The sequence below is a fragment of the Trachypithecus francoisi genome, unplaced genomic scaffold, assembly GCF_009764315.1.
Source record: "Trachypithecus francoisi isolate TF-2019V2 unplaced genomic scaffold, Tfra_2.0 Lachesis_group0, whole genome shotgun sequence".
Lineage (NCBI taxonomy): Eukaryota > Metazoa > Chordata > Mammalia > Primates > Cercopithecidae > Trachypithecus > Trachypithecus francoisi.
The window spans coordinates 14,880,197-14,906,282 of NW_022681453.1; the positions used below are offsets into that span (position 1 = coordinate 14,880,197).

The window sequence follows — 26,086 nt, forward strand, 5'->3', positions numbered from 1 at the left end:
CTCCCAAGTAACTGAGACTATAGGCATGTGCCACCACGTCCAGCTAATTTTTTATGTTTTTTTTGTAGAGACAGGGTCTCACTGTGTTGCCCAGGCTGGTCTCAAACTCCTGTGCTCAAGCAATCCACACACCTCGGCCTCCCAAAGTGCTGAGATTACAGGTGTGAGCCACCTTGCCTGGCCTAGGAGATATGACTTTACTTGATCTGTTCAAGTAAATTCAATAAAATAAAGGTATTTTATTAAAATTTTAATAATCAGTGGAAAAACACTACTTTTGGAGGACAGCACAAAAATGAGTTTTTTTTGATACTGATAAAAATTTAAATATTAAAAATTTGTTGGGTCAGGCGCTGTGGCTCACACCTGTAATCCCACCACTTTGGGAGGCTGAGAAGGGAGGATCACGAGGTCAGGAGATTGAGACGATCCTGGCTAACATGGTGAAATCCCGTCTCTACTAAAAATACAAAAAATTAGCCGGGCATGTTGGCAGGTGCCTGTAGTCCCAGTTACTCAGGAGGCTGAGGCAGGAGAATGGCGTGAATCCAGGAGGTGGAGCTTGCAGTGAGCCGAGATCATGCCACTGCACTTCAGCCTGGGCAACAGAGCGAGACTCTGTCACACACACACAAAAAAATTTTTTTGGCCGGGTGCAGTGGCTCACACCTGTAATCCCAGCACTTTGGGAGGCTGAAGTGGGCAGATCACCTGAGGTCGGGAGTTCAAGACCAGCCTGACGAACATGAAGAAACCTGTCTCCACTAAAAATAAAAATTAGCTGGGCGTGGTGGCGCATGCCTGTAATCACAGCTACTTGGGAGGCTGAGGCAGCAGAATTGCTTGAACCTGGGAGGCAGAGGTTGCAGTGAGCCAAGATCGTGCCATTGCACTCCAGACTCGGCAACAAGAGTGAAACTCTGTCTCAAAAAAGAAAAAAAAAAAATTTTAATGTCTTCCTCATCTCATCCTTTGAAACTGCCCACTTTCAGGTATATTTAGGAGTACATGATATGCCAGCATAGCATGCATATATTTTATCTTAAATATGTAATAAGGGGCTGTATGTTCAAAGAAAGTGTGAGCAGAGAGGACAAAGAAGTGCTTGTTTGTCCCATAAAATCTTCACCATGTCCTCTCCCTGTAGTTCTGGATAGGGGTATGTCTATAGCCACCATCACTGGCCTTCTCCAGCTTCCCAGACCCGTGGAGGGCTTTGCCCTTAGGAATAGCATGTCATAATTGGTCTGTGAGGTGTAAGAATGGCCCCAAGAATTAGAACATAAAGTTGCCCTCTGAGAAATAATTGTTTAATTTTTTTTTTTTCCGGGACAGTCTTGGTCTGTCACCCAGACTGGAGTGCAGTGGTGCAATCTTGCCTCACTGTAACCTCTGCCTCCTGGGTTCGAGCAATTTTCATGCCTCAGCCTCCCAAGATGCTGGGATTACAGGTGTGCGTCACCATACCCTGCCCCTCTGAGAAATAAATGAGTAAAATGCACCTTCTGTGAGATGATGTATCTGACTTGCAGGAATAAACCAAGTGACATCTGGAGATCACTTATGAAAGCTGGCCTGGAACAGGGTTGTGGTTTAGTAAGGGAAAGCCCAGGAACCTGTGGTGTTTCCTGTCTGGAAGAAGGCAATAAGACTGAGCCAGGAGTGTGAAGAACAGTGTGGCCTCTGAACCACCTGTCCCAGAGTTGGAATTGTCACTCATTAAAATGCAGGTCCTGGGCCCTGCTCCATCTCTCCTCAGTCAGAACCACTTGCTGAGGGGCTGGGAATCTGCACTTGACCAACCCTCCCAGATAAGTCATCTGAACACGCAAGCTTGATGGGCCTTAGCCCTCAGTGCAGGTGTGGGCGGTGCACACCACCAGGACAAGGACACTGGGTCAGGGTAACCAGGTGAGCACCCTCCCCACATTGGGGTCCTTTGCTCTTTGAGCCTGGAGCACCCTCTGCCACCTGCCCTAGGAGACAAGACTTTGACAGACCAGCACCGGTGTCACGGATTCAACATAGGGAATGGCCTTACTGAAAGTGAGTCCCTTGGCTCTCTAGCATCCATATTCTTGTTCCCTTACTTGGTTTTCCATAGTCCCCACCAGCAGCCCTACCTCAATCTGACCACCTGGAGCAGTGAGGAAACCACATAGAGATCCACGGACCTTATAGAAGTCACCAGCTACCCATCGCCCAGTGATACCTCTGCAGGACAAAAGGCCTGTTTCACCATGGACAGTAGCACATATGGGGTGGAAGGCCCAGCACCTAGGTCTGAGATAATGCAACAATGAGGGACCCACAGGCAGAGGCTGGCTGACAGGGGAGGACTCTGAGGCTCTCAGGGGCTGACCAGAGCTAAGTGATCTGACCTATGGGTGAAGGCCACACCCCAGCACCCCCACTGGCCCCTCTCATCTCAGTCCTCTAGTGCCAAGGGCTGTTCTGCTTCGACCGGCATGACTCTGAGACCCCAAAGCTCCCTAGCCATCTTTCCATCACATTTACCTTGCTTCTCCCGCAGTGACTTCTGGAAATCCAGGGCCTCCTTGGTCACATCAATCTCCCGCTTGATGGCATTGATGCGCTGCGTGGTCTCGCTGGCCCTTTTCCTCCGTTCATTCAAGATGGATTTGTTTTCTTTGAAAATTCGGTTGATCTCACTACCTCGCTCGTTCTTAAACTCCTCAAAGGCCACTGGTTTGGAGGGTGGGGTGTCGGGCCTTGAGATGCAAGGGTGAGACCAAAGAGGATAAATGAGGTGGCTGCCTTGGAGCCACCAGGCACTTCATCTTTCTTCCCTGGGGCTTCTGTGGGCAGGAGGCAGAAGTGCTGGGCACCACCTACCCCAGACAGGAGCTAAACTGTGTGTGAATCATTCCCTCCTCTTTGTTTTACTCAGCACATGTACAAGGTCACATGCCCATGGCAGAAAGGGAGGAAAGCAAGGAAAAGTATAAGAAACAAACAACAATAAGAAAAGAAAAGAACAATGGTGTATGGTGGTGTGTCTCCTTCTGGATTTCTTTCCTTCTTTTTTTTTTTGAGACAGAGTTTTGCTCTTGTTGCCCAGGCTGGAGGGCAATGGCGCAATCTCGGCTCACTACAACCCCCACCTCCTGGGTTCAAGCGATTCTCCTGCCTCAGCCTCCTGAGTAGCTGGGATTACAGGCATGCGCCACCACACCCAGCTAATTTTTTACATTTTAGTAGAGACTGGGTTTCTCCATGTTGGTCAGGCTGGTCTCGAACTCCCAACCTCAGGTGATCCACCCGCCTCGGCCTCGGCCTCCCAAAGTTCTAGGATTATAGGCATGAGCCACCACGCCTGGCCCTGGATTTCTTTTATATATATATATATGGGTTTTTTTTGTTTTTTTTTTTGAGACAGCATCTTGCTCTGTTGCCCAGGCTGGAGTTCAGTAGCTCGATCATAGCTCACTGCAGCCTCAAGCACCTGGGCTCAATCAATTCTCGTGCCTCAGCCTCCTGAGTAGCTCGGATTACAGGCATGTGCTCCCATGCTCAGCTACCTTTTAATTTTTTATAGAGACAGACTCCCACTATGTTGCCCAAGCTCTCCAACTCCTGGATTTAAGCAATCCTTTCACCTTGGCCAACTGATGTGCTGGGATTACAAGCATGAGCCACCATGCCTGGCCTCTTTGATATATTTTTGAATGGCTAAGGCCATGCAGTATGTTTAATTTTACATCTTACTTTTTTCAAAAAAGCATCTCATGTTATTAAAAACCCTTTGAGAACTCTAGTTAATGAGTGTAAGATGAAGTGTTGGGGCAAGGGGAAGTGGATTGATGTGGGCAACTTTGAAATGCATCAAAAAAATAACATGGAGGAATAGAAGGATAGAGGCATAATGAAACAAGAATAGTAACATGTAAATTGTAGAATTGGGAGGATGCTTGGTGTACAGGTGTTCGCTGTACAATTATTTCAACTTCTCTGAATGTTTAGAAATGTTCATAGGCTGAAATTCTTCATGGACAACCCAATGGCAGAGAACAATTCACTTAGTGCCCTTTCCCTAGTGTTGGCTACTGAAGGTGTTTCAAAAATATATATATATTGCTTTTTAAATAAATGATGAAATACACATCTTTTGCATAAATCTTGTTTCACATCTATTTCCTTAGGATAGATCCTTAAAAACTCATCAGGGAGAGAGGCTGAGTGATTCGAGGAAAGGGAAGAGGTTATATTCTTTAATATCTTAAAAATTTTTAATCTTTTGAATGCAGTAATTGTACAAAAGATACATAACTTTAATTATTTAAATAGGCCGGGCGCGGTGGCTCAAGCCTGTAATCCCAGCACTTTGGGAGGCCGAGACGGGCGGATCACGAGGTCAGGAGATCGAGACCATCCTGGCTAACATGGTGAAACCCCGTCTCTACTAAAAAATACAAAAAAAAACTAGCCGGGCGACGTGGCGGGCGCCTGTAGTCCCAGCTGCTGGGAGGCTGAGGCAGGAGAATGGCGTAAACCCGGGAGGCGGAGCTTGCAGTGAGCTGAGACCCGGCCACTGCACTCCAGCCTGGGCGGCAGAGCAAGACTCCGTCTCAAAAAAAAAAAAAAAAAAAAAAAAATTATTTAAATAATTGCTATTTGGAGGGTCTAAAATGATTCCACGTTTAATTGTACATCTGGATGACTCCTGAGTTGGATCATTTTGCAGGTACATAGTCATGTTTCTTCCTTGGGGACTGTGCTCCTAGTCTTTGCCTATTATTCCTTATTTTATTTCTCTTTTATCTGCAGGTACTCTTTACATGTTGAGGATCACATATGGTTTTGTTTGATCTGGTGCAGAAGCTAACATTAGCTGATTACCTAATTGGGCGTAATTCCTCCTTCGGGGAGTCTGAGGGAAGGGGCTCAATGCTGGAAGTTTCCCGGTCCCGCGAAAGCATGTCTTTGACATCCCCATCTTTGGAAGATGGGACCAGCTGGGTCTTGGAGGTGGAAACGTAATCCAAGTCCTTCCCATTCACAGGACTGCTGGCACCTTCCTTTCTTGCCAAGGAGCTGGAAGAAGGCATGGAAGCCCCAGGGTTCAGTCATGGGCAGTGAGGTATCTCAGATGTCAGGATAAGTGACCTTTCTCAGCACTCACTACACTGGGAGCCCCACCTCACTCAGCTCCCACCTTGTTCATATTCCTAGGTAAAAGCGCAAATAATGTGATGCTAAGCCAGGCAGATGTGGAGGAAGAAGAGGGCATTTTTCTCCCTTTTATCAGAACAAAGAACCCGCAGTGGTCTTGGCAGGAGACGCTTGGGAAAAATGGATTGAAAGTATATGGACCTGTGGGATGGGCCACAGGTTCTCAGGAACCACCATGGCTGCTGAAGTCTGAGTCATACAGGCTGCCCTGGGAAGGACTGGCAGAGCCCCATACAGGGTGGGTCTGTCTGTGGACCAATGGTAAAGCAGGATGGCTCTGCCCTGCTGTTCTTTTTTTTTTTTTTTTTTGAGACAGAGTCTACCTCTGTTGCCCAGGCTGGAGTGCAGTGGCGCGATCTCGGCTCACTGCAAGCTCCACCTCCCAGGTTCACACCATTCTCCTGCCTCAGCCTCCCGAGTAGCTGGGACTACAGGCGCCCGCCACCACGCCCGGCTAATTTTTTTTGTATTTTTAGTAGAGATGGGGTTTCTCCGTGTTAGCCAGGATGGTCTCGATCTCGTGACCTCGTGATCCGCCCATCTCGGCCTCCCAAAGTGCCGGGATTACAGGCGTGAGCCACTGCGCCCGGCCTGCCCTGCTGTTCTTACTGGTCCACACCCTGTTCTCCACACCAGCTCCCAGAAAAGTAGCTGTCCTCCCTGCCGAAGCAACAGTGCTTGGTGCCTTTCTCCAAGAAGAGGCAGATCTGAGGACTGAACTGGCAGGAGGATGCCCATGGCTCTTCCCAAAGTTCTGAGGATAGAAAATCTGTTTCTTCCTCTTTCATCCTCCTTGCAACAAGTGTGGCTCAGGGGACTGAGCCTCAACCCATCAACTACTGCACTGGTTATCCGGAAGCAGAACAGAGAGGGCTGGGGTGTGACTACACTCATGAAGAGGCAGGAGGAGGCCAGGGACACTGGCATCCTCTGCTGCCTGACTCCTGTCCTGTGTGTAACAGTTTTCCACAATTAGCTCTGGCCCGTGGCCTGCACTCACTCACTTATCCTCACAACAACCTCAATGACTTGGATGCTACAATTATTTTTCCCATTTTGGAGATGCAGAAACAGGCACAGAATGGTTCTCATGTCTCACACGGGGTGACCCCTTGGGTGTGAGAAGTGCAGAGCAGTGAGGGGAGCCCGGGCGTCAGCTCCAGAGCCTGTGCTCTTACCCACCACTACACAGCACCCCAGGAGAGTGGGCTCACTAAGTGAACCTAAATGCTCTTCCCATCTTGCACATACAAACAAATCTTGCCTGAAAGGTGAACTGGAGTTTTAGGTGACTTGAGTGCCAGTCGGCAGGAAGACCCTACTGAAGTGAGGGGAGGCAGTACAACATAAAGTACCAGAGGGCATGGGCTCTGGGGAGCTGGTCCAGCTTCTCGCTGCCATTCCACTAGTCATTGGTGGTGTAGCCTTGGGGAGTGACTTCCCCTCTCTAAGCCTCTGTTTCTTCATCAGTATAATGAAGACATTAACTCCCACCTCACCAGGTTGCTGTGAAGATGAGAGGTGATTCTTGTAGGGTTCCAAACCAACCCCAGCCCGGACCCCACAGACTTGCTAGTATTGGCAGCAGTGACGTCCATTGTGCCAACCCAGTAGCTGAGACACCGGGGGAAGGCGGGAACAGTGCACATCCTCCCATTCACCCACCGAGAAGGGCCAGCTGCTGACGAGGCAGAGCGGCGAGGTCACTCACCTAAGGGGCTCTTTGAATGTCTTCTTGGACTTGGCTTTCTTCCCAGGTTTGGTAGACAAAGGGGCGACTCCGAGTCCAAAGTTTTGTCTTTCAGGCTCACCCACTAGGTGGCCATCAACATCCACAAGCCCCGCCTACATAGAGAGGCCAGCCAAAGGTCTGTGAGTTAGATTAAGGGCTTGGGTCCCTTGGGGACCCACATGTATACGGCCCAAGGCTCAGGGTGGACATGTTCACCGTACACACCAAGGTTTGGCAGCTGCTGATGCCAGCCTCAGGCTGTCCCCAGTAGAGCAGTCCCTGATCACTCTGCCAAATGTTCACTTTCCACATGCACCCCCTCACCAGTATGGCACCTCATTCCATACTCTGGAGATTTAAAAGCTTATTTCCAACCTAATTCCAGGAATTTGTCTTTAATATTATTATCCATGTTTCTACCTTATGAAAATTATTTTTAATTCAAAAGTGGTTTACTCTTACACAGGTCGCCTGTGTTCATTCTGGTGTTACCTTTATCTGTTGCAATCCTAGCTCTGGTTTAATGCATAATACTTGCTGGCTCTGCAAAGGTCTGAGGATGGGAAATCTGAGGTGAGTGCTGTTGGCAAGTGGCAACTATGCTTACCTTCTGGATGGCAGAAATGGCTGCAAAGTCATTCCTGTCAATGAGGGTGTACTTCCTGCGCAAAGTGGACTCCACTTCCTGTTCCTGTTGGCTTGGGAGACAGCACGAGAGAACAGCTTGTACCTGGGGCCATGCTGAATCCACTGGGGTAAGAACCAAGTACTGGGGTTAAAAGTCATATGGGCAAGGTCCCTTGTATGGGGCCACACCTTCATCATGAACCAGACCAGACAAAAGGACAAAGGACTCACTTTCCCCTGCCCCATTGCATATACCCACTGTCCAACCCCCAAACCTGCAGGGGCCACCTTATGCCATGTGTATCTGCTCTAAGATAACACTTGATAAGGACTGTAAGCTTCACATGGGACCATGTGGGGTTCTGTCTTAGGTTCTGTCTCTAACAGGCCCCTTGGAATCATGTGACCAGCTTTAGTGACACCACCTAGCATAAGCTGCTTAGACTATGGGTATGTTTGCACCCAAGTAAACCATAAACGCCTCCTGAAGTGGGGGTGTGCAGCAATATTCACAAGGTGAATATTCACAACGCCCTGCTCTGGGCACACTCAGAGCTGGCACTCCATAAACACCTCCTGTCCAATTAATGAACTCACTGAATATCCACCAGGGACCCAGGCATGCCCCCAAGGACTCTAATTTGGCTCTTCATCCACAAGCATGAAGAGGATGCTCTTGGAGGCAAGTGTCCAGATCGCAGGAGATGAAAATGGCAGCCTGATGTAGGAGTGAGGCAGGGGTGGGGGTCTCTCACCTCAGAACCACCCGGAACTGGTTGAACACCTCCTTTATCTGTCTAAGGTTGATTATCTGGAGGGAAGAGAGCAAGGCAGAGGTTAGACCAAGGGCATCTAGAGGGACCAGGTTGCATCTATGTTAGTAGAGAAATCAAGACCCCTTGGCTGACCCCTGGACCATCTGTCTCGAGAAGAGGACATTTGCACACAGCCTCTCAGCAAAGTGGCAGCCAAGCCCTCCTCCAGAGCAGAGAAACACCTGATTAATAATTTTAAAACTAAGTATTTGCTGAGGCTATAAAAACCACCTTTTCTAAGTAGAGACCTCTATAAAATGAAATGATTCTATACCTTGAAAATACCTTCTAAAGTTTTTTTATAAATAAAACGTATTTCCTCAGCTTTCTCTTACTTCCAAAAGGCTCTGCCTGCTGTCTTCAGATGGAGCCCATTTATGGACCTGTCTTTATGGGCACAGACACACACACATGAGGCCGGAGGAAGGTTACTGGCCTCCCCCCGGGCCTAAAGCCCACAGCATTCCCCTTGACCAAGGGTTAATTTGGGACTGCCCCTCCTGTGAAGGCCAGAAGAGTCCATCCCTTAGTTGCCCCAGGCCTGCTTCTTGGAGCTGCCCATAGTAACAGCCAGGGGGGTCTGCCCATGTCTCCAAGAAGAGGGGTTCGATGGACTGCACTGTGAAAACAGGATACAGCCTCTTCCCCCTGAGGACTCTTCCTTGTGGAGCAGTTTCCCCCTCCTTGGCCCACTCCAACATGGGCCCTGGGGTCTACCTTGTAGACAACCAGCATGACCACTATCCTTTATCAGCTTCATTCTGCGGACACAGTCAAGCCACCCAGGTGCAGCAGTTCAGTTCATCACCACTCCGTTTCCCTCCCCACTAGGCAGGTAAGGCCACTGAAGTACACGAGGTTGAGTATTTTGCCAAGGTCACTTAGCAAAGAGGCAGCTGAGCTAGGATTCAATCCCAGAAAGCCTGGCTCTAGGGCCTGTGCTTGTGCCCCTGAGATGAGCTGAAGGGTCCCTGACATCAAGAGTCCAGCACCACCCTCCACCCACTGCACCCATTCATGTGAGGTTCTGAGGCTAGCAGAGCATGCATTGGGGTGTGCCCAGGATAGGGAGATCCAGGCTGGCTCAGCACAGTGGTCACAGAGGGGTTCCTTACATCGATCTCGTCCAGCGTCCCCTCTAGGTACCTCCGCACCTGGGAGTTGATCTCAGCAATCTGGATTTCATCCATGGGTTCATAGGTCACAAAGGTGCGGTTGGTCTTGAAGGAGGATGAATAACATGTGGATAAGCAACAAGAACCCGGGCCCATGTGGGAGTGGCAGGGGCCATTCTGACAGGCAAAGTAGGGAGGCTGGGCACAGGCCCTGGCTGACCAAGCTGGCTCATTCCCTTCATCATCGGGTCCTGCCAGAAGGCCTAACACATAGGCCAGGTGCTGGGGTCAGAGATGGGTAATGGGGTCGGGGAGGAAAGGAAAGGCCCTTAGACATGGGGTCTGCTACTGCAGACAGAGGCTCTGCTGCCTGAGTCCCAGCAGACACTGCAGCATGAGAACTGCGAGGACGGGAGGTATGCGCTGCCTCTGCCTTGAGGCCCCTCAGGACCGCTGGAGGACTCTGCCCCCACCCCCTTGCTGCTGCCCCTTTCCTGCCACTCAGCCTGCCCCCTGACCCCACCTACCACTGGCCTTGACCCATTATGCTGTCTGCTCCTAGCCCCAGTTGCCCCTTACCCCAGCACCTCTGCCCTCCTTCCTTGCCTCTAGCCTCTTACCAGGCTGTCATGGATGGCCAGCTCCTGCTTGAGCAGTGCTAGTTCCTTCTCCAGGTTCTTGACCATTCTCTGCTGGGAAACATGGTAGGGTGGGGGCCGACAGGAAGGGTAATCAGAGAAGCTACCCTGTCTCTTCCACAGCAAGAGCACAATTCTTCATTCTGTGCCCAGACATCCCGGCCATTCCTGGATCCACAGGGTATGCTTTCAGCTTCTGGCGATTACCTCCCCACTGTTGACTCTTCCCCAACAGGGGTGAGTTTAGGGTCTGGGAGGACCTGAATAGTACCCTGGCCTTTGCTACTGGCAGCAAAAGAGACAGCACAAGCTACAGGGCCACCTCAAACCCCAACTCCCAGGGGCCCCAAGCTTCTTCCAGTCTACCAGGATAATGGCCCTTTTGATGCAGCCTACAGACTCCAGAATGCTTTCTCTTTTTTTGAGACAGAGTTTTGCTCTTGTCGCCCAGGCTGGAGTGCAATGGTGTGGTCTCAGCTCACTGCAACCTCCGCCTCCTGGGTTCAAGTGATTCTCTTGGCTCAGCCTACTGAGTAGCTGGGATTACAGTTGTCCACCACCACACCCAGCTAATTTTTATAATTTTAGTAGAGACATGGTTTCACCATGTTGGCCAGGGTGGTCTCAAACTCCAGACCTCAGGTGATCCGCCCACCTCAGCCTCCCACAGTGCTGGGATTACAGGCATGAGCCACCGTACCCAGCACCAGAATGCTTTCTTTTTAGAGACAGGCTCTTGCTCTGTCCTCCAGGCTGGAGTGCAGTGTCACCATCATGGGTCACTGCAGCCTCAACCTCCTGGGCTCAAGCAATCCTCTCACCTCAGCCTCCTGAGTAGGTCATGCTACAGGTACACACTACTATACCCAGCTAATTTTTATAGAGACAGGGGTCCCACTATGTTGCTCATGCTGGTATCAAACTTGTGGGCTCAGGCAATCCTCTCGCCTCGGACTCCCAAAGGCTGGGATTACAGGTGTGAGCCATCATGCCTGGCCTCCAGGATGCTTTCTATGCATGGTTATAACCCTCATCCTTTTACCCTCATCCTCACCAACCACTGCATGAACATATCACCACTCCCCAATGATAATCATGTATGTCACCTCTTATTTTTTATTTTTATTTTTTTTTAAGATGGGGTCTCACTCTGTTGCCCAGGCTGGAGTACAGTGGCGTGATCTCGGCTCACTGCAACCTCTGCCTCCCGGGTTCATGTGATTCTCCTGCCTCAGCCTCCTGAGTAGCTGGGATTATAGGCATGCACCACTACGCCTGGCTAATTTTTGTATTTTTAGTAGAGACGGGGTTTTGCCATGTTGGCCAGGCTAGTCTCGAACTCTTGACATCAGGTGATCTGCCCTCCTCAGCCTCCCAAAGTGCAGGGATTACAAGTGTGAGTCACTGTGACTGGCCTCACCTCTAATTTTTTGCTGCTTACAAACAATGCTGCAAGAACATTTTTGTACTCATATTTATGTCCTTAGAGATTTCTGCAGAAAAACACAGCGATCTATGAGGCTTTTGAGATCTGCCCCCATTACCTCTTTTCTGCTTCTCTTCCCTGGTGCACTCCAACCACTTCCACAAATTGGTGTGATTCTGCCTCTGCATTGCCTGTCCACTGCCTTGGAATTTTCTTCTCCTAGGTACTTCCAAGACTCATTCACTTACCTCCTGAAAATCTTTTTTCAAAATCTTCTAAATTAGGTACACCACAATTACTCTTTAAAATTGTAATTCCAGCCAGGTGCGGTGGCTCAGCCCTGTAATCCCAGTACTTAGGGAGGCCGAGGCAGGTGGATCATCTGAAGTCAGGAGTTCGAGACCATCCTTATGAAATCTCGTCTCTACAAAAATTACAAAAATTGGCCGAGCATGGTGGCGTGTGCCTGTAATCCCAACTACTGGAGAGGCTAAGGCAGGAGAATTGCTTGAACCCGGGAGGTGGAGGTTGCAGGGAGATGGAGGCTGCAGTGAGCTGAGACCATGCCATTGCACTCCAGCCTGAGCGATAGAGCGAGTCTCTGTCTCAAAATAAATAAATAAATAAATAATTGTAATTCCTTCTCCACCCCCGCAACATGCTTTAAAAATCTCTATTTTTTTTTCGTAGCGCATTTTGCCTTTTAACATACTCTAGATTACTGTTGTCCAATAGAACTTTCTGCAATGATTAAAATGTTCCATATTTGTGCTGCCCAGTATGGTAATGATGAGACACATACAGCTACTGAACACTTGAAATGTGGCTAGGGTGCCTGAAGAAGTAATTCTAATTTGAATTAATTTAAACAGCCACATTTGAGTAGCAGTTACTGTATTAAACAGCGAAGCTTTAGAACCTACCTATTTATTGTGATTATTATTATGCATCTCCCCTACTCCCATCAGACTGCAGGCTCAGAGATTTGTGTTTCTGTTCACGCAGTCAGGTATCCCAAGTGCTTTAAAAAGCACCTGGCACATAGTAAGCACTCCATAGATTTTAGGTAAGAAAATAAATGATACATTTCGAGGAGAAGAATCGCTAAGTCATTTTATATTTGATATTTACCAGCTGAGTGTCTTCCCTAAAAGAGGCACAAGGAACTGCAAGCTGAGAACCCTTGCTGTGAACAGTAGAACTTCCTTTAGTTGTCATAAAAGGGCCACTGGAGGGAGCTCCTGACACCTGGATCCTGGGACTGGTAACCAAAACTGTGACCAGTCCACCGCCCCACTGGCCCTCTCCCAGACCAAAGGCCTGCTGTACTCTTGCCCTCATCCAACCAGGTCACCTGGGCACTGAGGCCCAACTGCCCTCACATAGCAAAGGTCAACAGAACCCCTGGCCTCCTGATGGCTCTGTGGCAATTCAGGTACAAAGCCTGGGACCCAAGGCATGTGACCAGTGTCCAGATGCTGGATCTGCCCCTCTGGGAAGCCCCACAAAGGTCTCCTTCAGGTGTGGACTTCCTGTGGATCAACGGGAGAGGCCTGGTAGCCAGTCTCACCTGTCCATATGCCCTCTTTCTCCCAGCTCTAGAAAATATATCATGGCCCAGCTACAGAAAGTTTGACTGAGCCATCAGGGGCCTCCAGCTTGATGACTCTGTTCAGTGAGGCACAGCAGAGCCAAACTTACATGTCTGGGCCAATCAGAAGGCGATATAGGAGGCCGGGTACAGTGGCACATGCCTGTAATCCCAGCACTTTAGGAGGCCAAGGCGGGCAGATCACTTGAGGTCAGGAGTTCAAGACCAGCCTGGACAACATGGCGAAACCCCGTCTCTACTAAAAATAAAAAATAAAAAATAGCTGGGTGCGGTGGCACATGACTGTAACCCCAGCTACTCAGAAGACTGAGGCAGGAGAATTGCTTGAACCTGGGGGGCAGAGGTTGCAGTGAGCTAAGATCACGCCACTGCACTCCAGCCTGGGCAACAGAGTGAGACCCTGTCTCAGAAACAACAACAACAACAAACAGGGCTTTTTTTAGATAGAAAAAAAATGCCTTGGAAATAGCATAGACTCATGTAAGATTCCTAATAGGCATTTTCATTATAAATGTAATGAGGATAATTCAGAGAATTCTGCTGAAGCTGCACATCAGGCTGTGGGGCAGCTCTCGGGTCAGGCTGCTTTCCAATTTTCATCCTGCTGCAGCTTGCCTGTGTATCTTCTTTTGGTGGAGTGGGGTATACTAAGTTTCTCTCTGCTGGCTGTTTATGCCTGAGGCTCACAGCCCTTTACATCACTTCACAGAATCACTGACTGGCAGAGTGGGAGGGTCACTGGAGGTTATCAGGCCAACTTTCTTGTTCATAGAGGACGACCCTGAGGTTGAGAGGGTCTGAGCAACTCGCCACAGAGAGCTTGTGGCGGAGGTGAATTAGGAACCCAGTCTTCTGCCTTATAGCCAGCCCCATCAACCAAAGAAATTCTGAAGAAGCGATTCCACCCTCTTGAAAACAGGCATCAATACAGAAGACAGTGCTGAGAATGACCTGAGAATACTGGCTACGGTCTAGGAAAGGCAGTAACCAAAATAACGTTTCCACATCTCTGTCAACAACTCATGTTTGTAAAGAAGAATGTTTATCAGAAAGATTATACCCACATTCACACTGGATGGCACAGAGACTCACTCGGTTGTCCAGGGTCAACAGTGCAGATCTTAGAACAGAAATGACGTGAAAAAGCATGATTCTCCAACTTCACTAGACACAGTGGCTCACATCTGTAATCCCAGCACTTTGGGAGGTTAAGAGGATCCCCTGAGCCCAGGAGCTCAAGACCATCCTGGGCAACATAGGGAGACCCCATCACTACAGAAAAAAAAAAAAAAAAAAAATTAGGCGTGGTGGTGCAGGCTGTGGTCCCAGCTACTTGGGAGGCTGAGGTGGGAGAATTGCTTGAGCCCAGGCAGTTGAGGCTGCAGTGAGCCATGACAGTGCCACTGCACTCCAGCTTGGGTGACAAAACAAGACCCTATCTAAAAAAAGATAATAAAAAATAAAAACTAGGGGCATGAAAAACCTTCAAGAAAGGTACAACATTCACCCAGCCAGGTTCACAGGTAGCAATGTTGATAATCCTAAGCTAAGGGAACGCCAAATAAGGAAAGATAAGAAGGCCGAGCATGTTGGCTCATGCTTGCAATCCCAGCACTTTGGGAGGCTGAGGCTGGAGGATCACGAGGTCAGGAGTTTGACACCAGCCTGACCAACACAATGAAACCCTGTCTCTACTAAAAATACATAAATTAGCTGGGGGTGGTGGCAGGTGCCTGTAATCCCAGCTACTTAGGAGGCTGAGGCAGGAGAATTGCTTGAACCTGGGAGGTGGAGGTTGCAGTGAGCCGAGATTGTGTCACTGCACTCCAGCCTGGGAGACAGAGCTAGACTCCATCTAAAACAAAACAAAAACAAAAAGATAAGAAAATCTTCAAGAATACCAAAAAGCAGAAAAGCATACAAAATAATGCCATAAAACATGGGCAAACTGCCCCAAAATGTGACTTCAATGGCATGCTGTCACATTGGCTTCAAGGGTGGTTTGTTTGTTTGTTTGTTTGTTTGGAAAGATTCTCCCTCTATTGCCCAGGCTGGAGTGCAGTGGCATGGTCTCCATTCATTGCAACCACTGCCTCCCAGGCACAAGTGATTCTTGTGCCTCAGCCTCCCGAGTAGCTAGGAGTACAAGCATGCACCACTACACCCAGCTAATTTTTAAATATTTTAGTAGAGATGGGGTTTCTCCATGTTGTCCAGGTTGGTCTTGCACTCCTGGCCTCAAGTGATCCGCCTGCCTCAGCCTCCCAAAGTGCTGGGATTACAGGCACGAGCCATGCTTTTTTAAGAAGTAAAACGTTTCAGATAAATGTGAAGCTTCTGTATACCATGCTCCAAATCCACTCCCCTCCCATCCCAAAAGGAACCTCTGGCTTCAGTCTGTTTTTTTCACTCCCGTGCATTTTTTCTTTTACTGCACACACATATATCCATTAATGATATCAGCATCTCTCCGCATGTTTTTATATGTGGTGTAAATAATAGAGACTATCATTTGGGCCACTTCAGGCATCTAGGTTTTTTCTCACTTGAGATTTATCCATTCAGGTAGCTCTAGCTCTGGCTCCCTCACCCCACAACTCATTTAACTACTCCCCTGTTAAAGGATATTGACTATGTTTCTAATTTTTTTGCTATTACAGTTAAGTACTATAAAGTCATTATTTAATCATTATTACAATAAGTCTATAAAGAGACTTGTAGACTCTATAGAAGAATGGTGCTCACAGTGCTTGTTTTATTTTTTTTATTTTATTTTATTTATTTATTATTTTGAGACGGAGTCTTGCTCTGTCGCCCGGGCTGGAGTGCAGTGGCCGGATCTCAGCTCACTGCAAGCTCCGCCTCCCAGGTTTACGCCATTCTCCTGCCTCAGCCTCCGAGTAGCTGGGACTACAGGCGCCCGCCACCTCGCCCGGCTAGTTTTTTGTATTTTTTTAGTAGAGACGGGGTTTCACTGTGTTCGCCAGGATGGTCTCGATCTCCTGACCTCGTGATCCGCCCGTCTCGGCCTCCCAAAGTGCTGGGATTACAGGCTTGAGCCACTGCGCCCGGCTAGTGCTTGTTTTTTTTTTTTTTTTTTTTTTTTTTTTTGAGACGGAGTCTCGCTCTGCCGCCCAGGCTGGAGTGCAGTGGCCGGATCTCAGCTCACTGCAAGCTCCGCCTCCCGGGTTCACGCCATTCTCCTGCCTCAGCCTCCCGAGTAGCTGGGACTACAGGCGCCCGCCACGTCGCCCGGCTAGTTTTTTTTTTGTATTTTTAGTAGAGACGGGGTTTCACCATGTTAGCCAGGATGGTCTCGATCTCCTGACCTCGTGACCCGCCCGTCTCGGCCTCCCAAAGTGCTGGGATTACAGGCTTGAGCCACCGCGCCCGGCCTAGTGCTTGTTTTAATAGTGACTTCTATAGTCTCTCACACATGTGAGAATGTCTCTAGACTATATATACCTAGAAGCAATACTGCTGCTCTGCAGAAGGGAGAGGAGTGCTAGTTAACATTTATTGAACATTTACCCCATGGCAGCACTATGCTAAGAGGTTTCTACACATCATCTCATTCTTCACAAGATCTCTTTGAGCATGGACTGTGTTATGTACCCAACTTACAAATGAAGAAACTGAGCCTTAGAAAGTGCAGCTATTTTGGCCAGGTGTGGTGGCTCACTCCTGTAATCCCGGAACTCTGGGAGGCCAAGGCAGGCAGATCATCTGAGGTCAGGAGTTTGAGACCAGCCTGGCCAACATGGTGAAACCCTGTCTCTACTAAAAATACAAAAATTAGCTCAGTGTGGTGGTGTGCGCCTGTAGTCCCAGGTACTCGGGAGGCTGCGGCAAGAGAATGGCTTGAACCTGGGAGGCAGAGGTTGCAGTGAGCCGAGATCGCACCACTGCGCTCCAGCCTGGGCGAGACCCGGTCTCAAAAAACCAAAATTAGCTGGGTATGGTAGCATGTGCCTGTAATCCCAGATACTTGGGAGGCTGAGGCAGGAGAATGGCTTGAACCTGGGAGGTAGAGGTTGCAGTGAGCCGAGATTGTGCCACTGCACTCCAGCCTGGGTGACATAGGGAGACTGTCTCAAAAAAAAAAAAAAAAGTGTAGGTGTTTTGCTGAGGCTATATACAGCTAGTGGAGGAAAGAGCAGGGTGCTAAACCCAGGAGAGCCCAATCCAGTCGCCATGGCCTTAACTAGGATGCCAGTGGTTCTCAAAGTGTGGCCCCAAGAGAGGAGGCATCAGTGTCATAAAAGGGCCTAAAGAACTTACTAGAAATGAGATAGAAGCTGACCTTAAGATGAAAATTTTTTAAAAAGGAAAGAAAAAAAGGGAATCTTCAAGCCCCACCCTAGACCCGCAGAATCAGAAACTCTGGGAATGGATCTAGTGACCTGTGGTTCAACATCGATCAGGTGATTCTGATGCCTTGTCACATTTGAGAACCGCCGCTCTAAGCTCCACTCCCTCCCCAATCTCCAAACCATAGGTTAGTTCTACAGAGCCACAGGGACTGTCATTTTCCTTCAGGATTTAGAATCTGAAAAGTTTAACTGGTTTGTTGAGCTTAGGGCTTACAAATGCTCCTTCCTCCATGAGCTATGATTCCATAAGCATCTTAGAGGAAAGCCAAATTCACAATAAATGTGTTTTTACTACACCAGGTGCTGCCAGAATGCTCCCCAAACTGGTTGTATCAATTCCACTTTGACCAGAAGTGGACAAGAGTTTCTACTTCACATTCTCGTCATCATTTTGTGTTGTCAAAAACATTCTATTTTTTGCTAATTTGAGGGTAGAATTCCACTGAGGTTTTAATTTGTATTTCCCTTGTTAATGGTGATGCTGAGCACTCCCTCTGATTGGCCAGCTCTGTTTTCTGGGAGGAAAGAGATTCTGTAGTGACACAGCCAGGTGATTCTGAAAGATGGTCCACACCACTTTAGCCCTTAGCTCTAAGGAAACCTCATGTAGAAGCCTAGAGCACCCAGAGTTCCTGGAGCCTCACATGTGAACTTGTTGGTGGCCTGACCTAGCCCTTTAACCCCATGACAGCCCCTAAGGGTCTCCAGGGACTCTGAAGACTCTGGCCAGTCCAGGAGTGGAAAGGGGCTGACCCAGGGCTGCATGGCGATCTTTGGTTGAGGCAGGAAGGGAAGCCTCGCTTGTGTGACCCAAGTAGCAAACCCACACACTTTCCCCACAGTGGGACACCTGCCCACAACCCCTGATGTACCTCAGCATCATACTTTTCATTGATGGCAGGCTCAGTGGTGACTAGCTTCATCCTGCTGGCAAATCTCAGAGAAGATAGCTGAAAAACAGAGCAGGTAGACGTCAGATGGCTCGCTACTAAACTGAGACCCCAAGAGACCGGCCTTCTCAGAGACCTTGCCTGCCCTTTCCTGGCTCCATAGGCTCCCTTGTCAACCTGTGTTTGTTCCCTTCCCCCGGAGGACATTGGTCAAAAGGGTTCTTGGGTATGAGGTCCCCATAAGAAGAGCAGGAAGGTGACAGAGGGCACATCCAGCAGCCTGGTCCTCGTCAGGCAAACTACGAGGATGCACACTGGTCTATTTCTTCATATAAACCTGACTCTCTTCTACCTGTAGGCCTCTGCTCAGGTGACCCCTGCCTGGAGTACCCTTTTCTGTCCTCCTATGCTGTCTGCCTTCCTACGTTCCACTCTCTCTCCAAGACTCAGCTGAAAACCAGCTTCCTTCCTGAGCCCTCCTGGTTTTCCTTCACATGAAACGTCTCTGCCCCTTCCACAAACCAGTGTTTCCCCTCCTTCACGCAGTTTTCAGGGTCTAGATCAGCCATGTCCAACAGAGATACAAATGCAAACTACAAACGTAAGCCATACAAGTAATTTTATATTTTCTAGTACCATATAAGAAAAGTTAAAAAGAAGCAGATGTAAATAATTTTAATATGTTTTATTTAAATTTTAACCCAAGATATCAAAAATATTATGATTTGTTTGTGGGGTTTTGTTTTGTTCTTTTGAGACAGGGTGTTGCTCTGTCATCCAGGTTGGAGTGCAGTGGCACAATGTTAGCTCACTGCAGCCTCAACCTTCTGGGTTCAGGCAATCCTCCCACCTCAGCCTCCTGAGTAGCTGGGGCTACAGGTGTGAGCCACTGTACCTGGTCCCAAAATGTTATAATTTCAACATGCAATCAACATTTTTAAATTATTGAGATATTTTACCATCTGATATGGTTTGAATCTGTGTCCCCACCCAAATCTCATGTTGAAATATAATCCCCAATGCTGGAGGTGGAGCCTGGTGGGAGGTGAGTGGATCATGGGGGCAGACTTCTCCTTTGGTACTGTTCTCATGGTAGTGAGTGAGTTCTTATGAGATCTGGTCATTTCAACGTGTGGCACCTCCCTGCCCCTCACTTTCTTCCTCCTGCTCCTGTCATGCAAGACGTCTTCTCCTGCTTTGCCTTCCGCCATGAGTAAAAGCTCCCCAAGGCCATCCCCAAAGCAGATGCTGCCATGCTTCCTGTACAGCCTGTGGAACCATGAGTCAATTAAACCTCTTTTCTTTATAAAGTACCCAGTCTCAGGTGTGAGAACAGACTAATACACTTCTTTTTTTGGTACTGGGTCTTTGAAATCTTGTGTGCATTTTACACTTGCATAATATGTCAGTTGGGACTAGCCACATCTGAGTGCTCCATAGCTACATATGGCCAGTGGCTGCCGTAGTGGCCAGTACAGGTCTAGCCCCTGAGCAGCGTCTGCTCAAACTTTACCCTGTGAAGACTCCCCTGAGCCATTCCCCGGAGGGCAGATGCTCAGGCCCCCTGATGAATGACTCAGCAGTCTGGGTGGGAATGGGTAGTTCTGCTGCATTTGGAGGCAGGGGCCTCCAGCTACACATGCTGAGAAATGCTGCTCTGGGGCGTGATCAATCTGTTAATGAAGCCTGGACTCTGCCCACCAGCCTCAGCCAAGTGTCCTCCCCACCATCCACAGGTTTGAGCTGAAAGGCTTCACTGCCGGCACAGGGATAGGCCCCTACCAGCCTTGTCCTCTGTATACACTTCCCTCAGGGACCTCTCTGCTGCCGAGCCACGAGGCCATGTCAGGACAGGAGGGGTACTGGGCTCTCTCAGCCTCCCTTCCGCAAGGCTTATGGCTATCATGTCTAACCCTGCATCCAACATTTGGGGCCTGGACCTCCCAGAGTGGCCTCAGCTTGCTCAGCCCTTCATTCTGTGAGAGAAGGGGCAGATAATGAGTAGGTAAGCTCATGCCAAGTTATGATAGGGCCAACCCTCCCTCGGCGCTTGCTGTGGCCGGGCTCTGCAGTAAGTGTAGAGGCATGGTTGCTCATTTAATCCTCACAACTTCCTATAAAGTAGACGCATCATCAACCCAGTTTTATACATGAGGACACTGAAACACAGGGAGGTCAAGTCACCCACCCACGGCCACAGAGCTGGTCTGTGGCCACACAGGAATTCAACTCAGGCACTCCAGCTCCCAAGTCTGTGCTCTTCACAGCTGGGAGCAGGACCGATAGGAAACCCATCCTAGAGACTGGGTGGGGCCTGGGAGGGGTCAGAGGAGTAGTTTTCCAGGTGATGGGGAAGGCATAAGGGCATCCTGATGGAGGGACAGTAGGCCCCAAGTGTGAGGGAGGCGAGAGCCAGGTCAACATCTCAGGTGGACTGAGACAATGACAGGGTGCTCTGGGAGGAGACTCAGTGGTACTGGCAGTGGACCTGAGAAGGGCCTTGAGGAATCACAGGCCTGGGGAATCAGTTTCTCAGGTAAGGCCAGCAAGTGGTAGGTGTGTGGTAAATGTCAAACCTGAAAGGAGGGAGGCATTAGAATGCTCATTAGCCTTTGCTATTCAGTAATGAGGCTAAAAATTCAACTCAGCAGAGGTCTAAAATGTGTATGTGTGCTGACTGGCCTCTATGTCTTTGGCCCATTGCTTGTGAATAGAGATATTTGCAAAATAGGTAAAATGAGACCACTAGGAAAGATAAATATCTGCATAGAAGCATGCTCCACAATGGACTCTCGGGCCCCTGGGACACTAAGAGTGATTGATGCCTGCAGGGTCCCAGCAGAGTCTCTCTGGAGGGGGAAGCAGCCAAGGATAATTATGGCTGGAGGCCTTTGGGGCAGCTATGGGAGCAGGCCCAGATCCCATGCCTCACTGCTTGGATGTTAGCTCAGGGATGGAGGGCTCCTCCCTGGCAGTGACAAACAGCCAGGGGCCTCAGGAGGCAGGCCAGAGATTCTAGCCTCAGGCCATGTGGGCTATCTTGTATCTCAATGAATGACCCTGAAATGAGGAAGCAGGCTAGGAGTGGCTGACCCCTAAGTGGCCCAGAGGAAAGACTGAAAGGGCTCTTCCTTGGGCAGTCTACTCTGGTGGCTCAGAGCTCAGTCACTGACCCCCTGCGTGACCACTGACAGATCTCACAACTTCTCTGTAAGGTGAAGGGAGAGCTGCCTTGATAAGGTATATAATGCGCTCTGTACAGAGCTGGTTCACAGCAAGCCCTCAGGAAGACGTCTCTGTGATTACAGGTGGTGTTGCTTCTGTGCAGGGCCAAGTCAGACTCTCCTGCTCCAAGTATAGCAGCAAGTATGGCCATGTCCCATCTCTGTGGTTACTCACGCACACATGTACAGTGTCACTGCATAAAGCACCACAATCCATGATGAGAATAGTTTTCAAGTTTCAACACATTTGGAAAAGACAATCATTAGCTTTCATACCCCCAATATACCTTTCTCCCAAACCCCTGAGACTCCTCCAACAGCTCCTCTGGGCTCTGGGTTCGGTCCTGGGCAGAGAACCCAAGTGGTATATGGGCACAAGCCCCTGGAGACAGCGGGTACTGGGAGAGTTGTTTCCTGAGCTGTAACCATCACAGGAGGTGGGGATAAAGGGAGACAGGGAGCTTCTACTGTCTTGGAGGGCATCTTTCTTAACAAGGCAGCCAGGAAGCCCATTTCTTATGGCTCTTCTTGGGGTTCAACCATGTGTTTTTTTTTTATTTTTTTGTTTTTTGTTTTTTTTTTTTTCCTTTTGAGACGGAGTCTTGCTCTGTCACCCAGGTTGGAGTTCAGTGGCCCAATCTCTGCTCACTACAACCTCTGCCTCCAGGGTTCAAGCGATTCTCCTGTCTCAGCCTCCCAAGTAACTGGGATTACAGGCACCTGCCACCATACCCTGCTAATTTTTGTGTTTTTAGTAGACACAGGGTTTCACCATGTTGGCCAGGCTGGTCTCAAACTCCTTACCTCAAGGAGTGATCTGCTCACCTCAGCCTCCCAAAGTGCTGGGATTACAGGCATGAGCCATCATGCCTGGCCTCAACCATGCTTTTTATGCCATGAGACCAAGAAGTTCCAGAAGTCTTCCTCTGGGGATGCTGCCTGCACGTCAGCTGGATCTCTCCTCCCCTGCCTCCCAAGTCCCAGGGGTGGGAGGCAGGGATATATGACAGGAGCATTCTCCTTGGAAGCTGGGACAGTCCCTAATGCACACAGCTGGGAGACCCTGCAGGCATGTCTTGCCCTGAAGCATCTTTGGAAATAACCTGTTTCACCTAAGTAGATTATCCAGGTGACTGAAGCTTGCCTTAAACATCCACACTTGAAAAGTAAAATGTCTAATGATAGCTTTTCTAATCTGTCTCTTGTGGGGTTTTTTTGTTTTGTTTTGTTTTTGAGACATCTCGCTCTGTCACCAAGGCTGGAGTGCAGTGGCACGATCTCGGCTCACTACAACCTCTGCCTCCCAGGTTCAAGCGATTCTCCTGCCTCAGCCTCCCGAGTAGCTAGGACCACAGGCGTGCACCACCACGCCCGGTTAATTTTTGTATTTTTAGTAGAGATAAGGTTTCACCATGTTGCTCAGGCTGGTCTCGAACTCCTGACCTCAGGTGATCCACCTGCTTCAGCCTCCCAAAGTGCTGGGATTACAGGTGTGAGCCACCGTGCCCCGCCCCTAATCTGTCTTATGTATGATGGGTGGCACTTCAGAGGAAGGTTGAGAAAGCCCCAGGCTGGAGGTGCTCAGCTGTGCGGACTCACCTGCGTCACTGAGCTAGACCTTTATTCCTGCCTCTAATTCTCACAAGCTTCTCCCTTCCCCAGGCCACCTGTGTCCTGGCACTTGGATAATCTCCCTGACTAATCCCACCTCTGGCCACAGCCCTCCCCTACTCAAACCCTGTGACAGCTGCAGCCGCCTGTAGGAGAACAGCCAAGGCCTCAGCTGGGCCACCAGGGCCCATTCAGCCCCTGTGATTTCTTTTCTTCTTCTTGCTGAGAGCCCCCAACCCCCGCACCAGACAGATGTTCCTGTGGGTCACATCTTCAGTCCCACTATTACCTCTGCCAGGAATACCTCCACTTATCCTACCACCAAGCCTTTAACCCCAGCCACCTCAGTGCCCACCTTTCCCTACTCTAGCTTCAGGAAAAGTTCCCCGTCACCCCCATGCTGGCCTCCTCTGAAGGTCTCCTCCTTCTGGGACTCACATTACTTAGGACCATGGCTTCTCTCTCTTTCTGGGTTGAGGATGCTGAGGCCCAAGGCCATTTATGACTAATTTCTACCAGGTTATGCCTCCTTACCATGGTGCACATGGCAGGTGCTTAATACCATCTGCTCATACTGGCCTTATAACCACAGCCTGGAACCCTGTGGGGTTTTCAAGATGTTTAAACATGCCTGATTATAAAGAACAAGTGATCAATGATCCTTCTTGATCCCAATTCCAGGAGCAGCACCCCAGGAAACATGGTCCTTGTCTTCACAAAGCTGGCTCTCAGTCTCCCTCCTCATGCAGTCCCCCATGCTGAGCCCACCTGCTGGCTGGCCTTCTTCCTCCACACAGTTTAGTGCTTGGTGTGTGGATTCTGGCTCTGGGCCCCCTCAGCAACTGTGGCTCAGACTCACCCCTGGATCCTTCCACTCTTGACAATGTCTATAGTCACTGTGCCAGCTTAGCCAGCCTGGAGCCTTACCCTGCCCTGGCACCCATGAGGGGGGATTCCGACCTGGTTTCATTGACTGTCTTTACGTACCGTTTCTTCTAACTGGGCAGCTTCTCCATAGATGTTTGTCACGAGGACCATATTGCAGTTTCCCCCTGCAGAAAGCAAGACACAGAAGGGCTGTGAACCATGTGTTTTTTCTGCTCAAAGGAGTTGATGGGGTCTGTTACACACTGAATGTTTTTTGTTTGTTTTTTTGAAACAGGGCCTCACCATGTCACCCAGGCTGTAGTGCAATGACACAATTACAGCTCACTGCAGCCTCAATCTCCTGGGCTGAAGCAATCCTCTTGCCTCAGCCTCCCAAGCAGCTGGGACCACAGGTGCACACCACCACACCTGGCTAATTTTTTTTGTTTTTAGAGACAAGGTCTTGCTATGTTGCCCAGGCTGGTCTTCGACTTCTGGCCTCAAGCGATCCTCCTGCCTCAGCCTCCCAAAATGCTGGGATTACAGGTGTTAGCCACTGCACCTGGTCAAGACTGAATGTTTTTGTCTTTACAAAATTCATATGTTGAAGTTGTAACCCCTATGTGATGGTATCTGGATGTGAGGACTTGGGGAGGGGGAGGTAATTTGGTTTAGTTGAAGTCAGAGGGTGGGGCCCCCACGATGGGGTTAGTGTCCTTATAAGAAAAGAGACCAGAGCCCTCTCTTTCTTTCCATGTGAGGATACGCAAGAAGGTGGCCATCTGCAAGCCAGGAGGAGGGCCCTCACTAGGCATTGAATCTGCTGGCACTTGAGTCTTGAACCTTCCAGTCTCCAGAACTATGTGAAATAAATGCCTGTTGTTTAAGCCACTTAGCTTATGGTATTTTCTTATAGCAGCCTGAACTGAGACAGGGTCAGAGAGGACACCTACATTTGTGAGGCTGGGAGGTAAGGGGAAGAGAGAAAGAGAGGCCACTAGATGTACCTAAAAGAGGATCCAGGAGAAAACAGCAGAGGAGAGATGATACAGGGCAGGGAGGGGCAGGGACAGGAGAGGGAGGTATGAGTCGGAGCTTTGCTCAGGGTGGCACTCAGTTAACAATCAGACACTAGTGACTGTGTTGTCAGGCTTAACACAAAGGCCTAGGGCCATAAGGATGATAAGACACAGCCCCCGCTGCTCTGTCTAGGAGGCTGCAAGGGAAGGGAAGACACCATGGGAGAGAGGCCCTCGCCCCAAGTCTTCAGGCTGTGAAGGATTCTGCCAGCTGTCCCCTCAGGACAAGGGGAAAAGAGAAGGTATTCCCAGTACAGGTAAAAAGCCTAAGGAAGGTTCTGAGCAGTGAATAGCATGGTGTGTTCTGGGCACAGTGCCTGATTCTGCCTTTCCAGGTGTCTGAAGTCACTATGAATGTGCTGCAGGTGAATCCATGCCACCAGGAGGGAGCAATTCTATTACCGCCAGTGGCAGATGTGCCAAAGCTGTCCCTCCTCAAAGACACAGACCCTCCTCCCTGGGCAGCAACTGTACCCCCTTACCTAACGAGTCCTTCAGAGCGTGGGTGAGCTTGCACTGCCGAAAGGGGATGTGGTCCCGCTTCTGGTCCCCGAGGGCAATGATGGCCTGCTCCAGGAATGACAGCGATTTGTTGATGTAGGTGGCTTCCTTCAGGACTCGGCCCTCAGACTAGAAAGCAAAAGTTAGTTCCACTTTGGATGGAATCAAGCAGCTGCCCCACTAAGAACAGCAGCCTTCCTGGTCTGGAGAAACGCTGTAAGTCTGTGGTCAGGCCAGTGCCTCCTTCCCAGAACCAAAGTCTTCCCGCAGTGTCATGCAACTGTATTCCATCTTGGGCTAATAATGGTAATACCAAAACTCAGAAATACTCATTTGAACACTCACGTGAACGCTCGTGAGAATGTGAATGCTTACATGAATAT

At 49.4% G+C, this 26,086-nt stretch overlaps 1 protein-coding gene across 9 annotated transcripts in view; it reads right to left on the minus strand.

Moving 5' to 3' along the window:
• KIF9 (kinesin family member 9) overlaps positions 1-26,086 on the minus strand; it is a 54,406-nt gene that overhangs the window by 11,307 nt on the left and 17,013 nt on the right. For 7 of the 9 annotated variants that reach the window (XR_004435819.1, XM_033205425.1, XM_033205434.1 and 4 more), the window contains 10 exons: positions 25,685-25,832; positions 24,244-24,308; positions 18,404-18,481; positions 10,103-10,171; positions 9,483-9,587; positions 8,308-8,363; positions 7,533-7,623; positions 6,905-7,038; positions 4,861-5,055; positions 2,518-2,732 (listed from right to left, as the gene is read on the minus strand). Coding sequence is in view for 8 of the 9 variants with exons in the window: in XM_033205425.1 (XP_033061316.1) it covers positions 2,518-2,732; positions 4,861-5,055; positions 6,905-7,038; positions 7,533-7,623; positions 8,308-8,363; positions 9,483-9,587; positions 10,103-10,171; positions 18,404-18,481; positions 24,244-24,308; positions 25,685-25,832 (1,156 nt within the window). In the remaining variant the exon portion in view is untranslated. The remainder of the gene's footprint in view (positions 1-2,517; positions 2,733-4,860; positions 5,056-6,904; positions 7,039-7,532; positions 7,624-8,307; positions 8,364-9,482; positions 9,588-10,102; positions 10,172-18,403; positions 18,482-24,243; positions 24,309-25,684; positions 25,833-26,086) is intronic. The other 2 variants (XM_033205468.1, XM_033205459.1) reach the window with 1 other exon arrangement.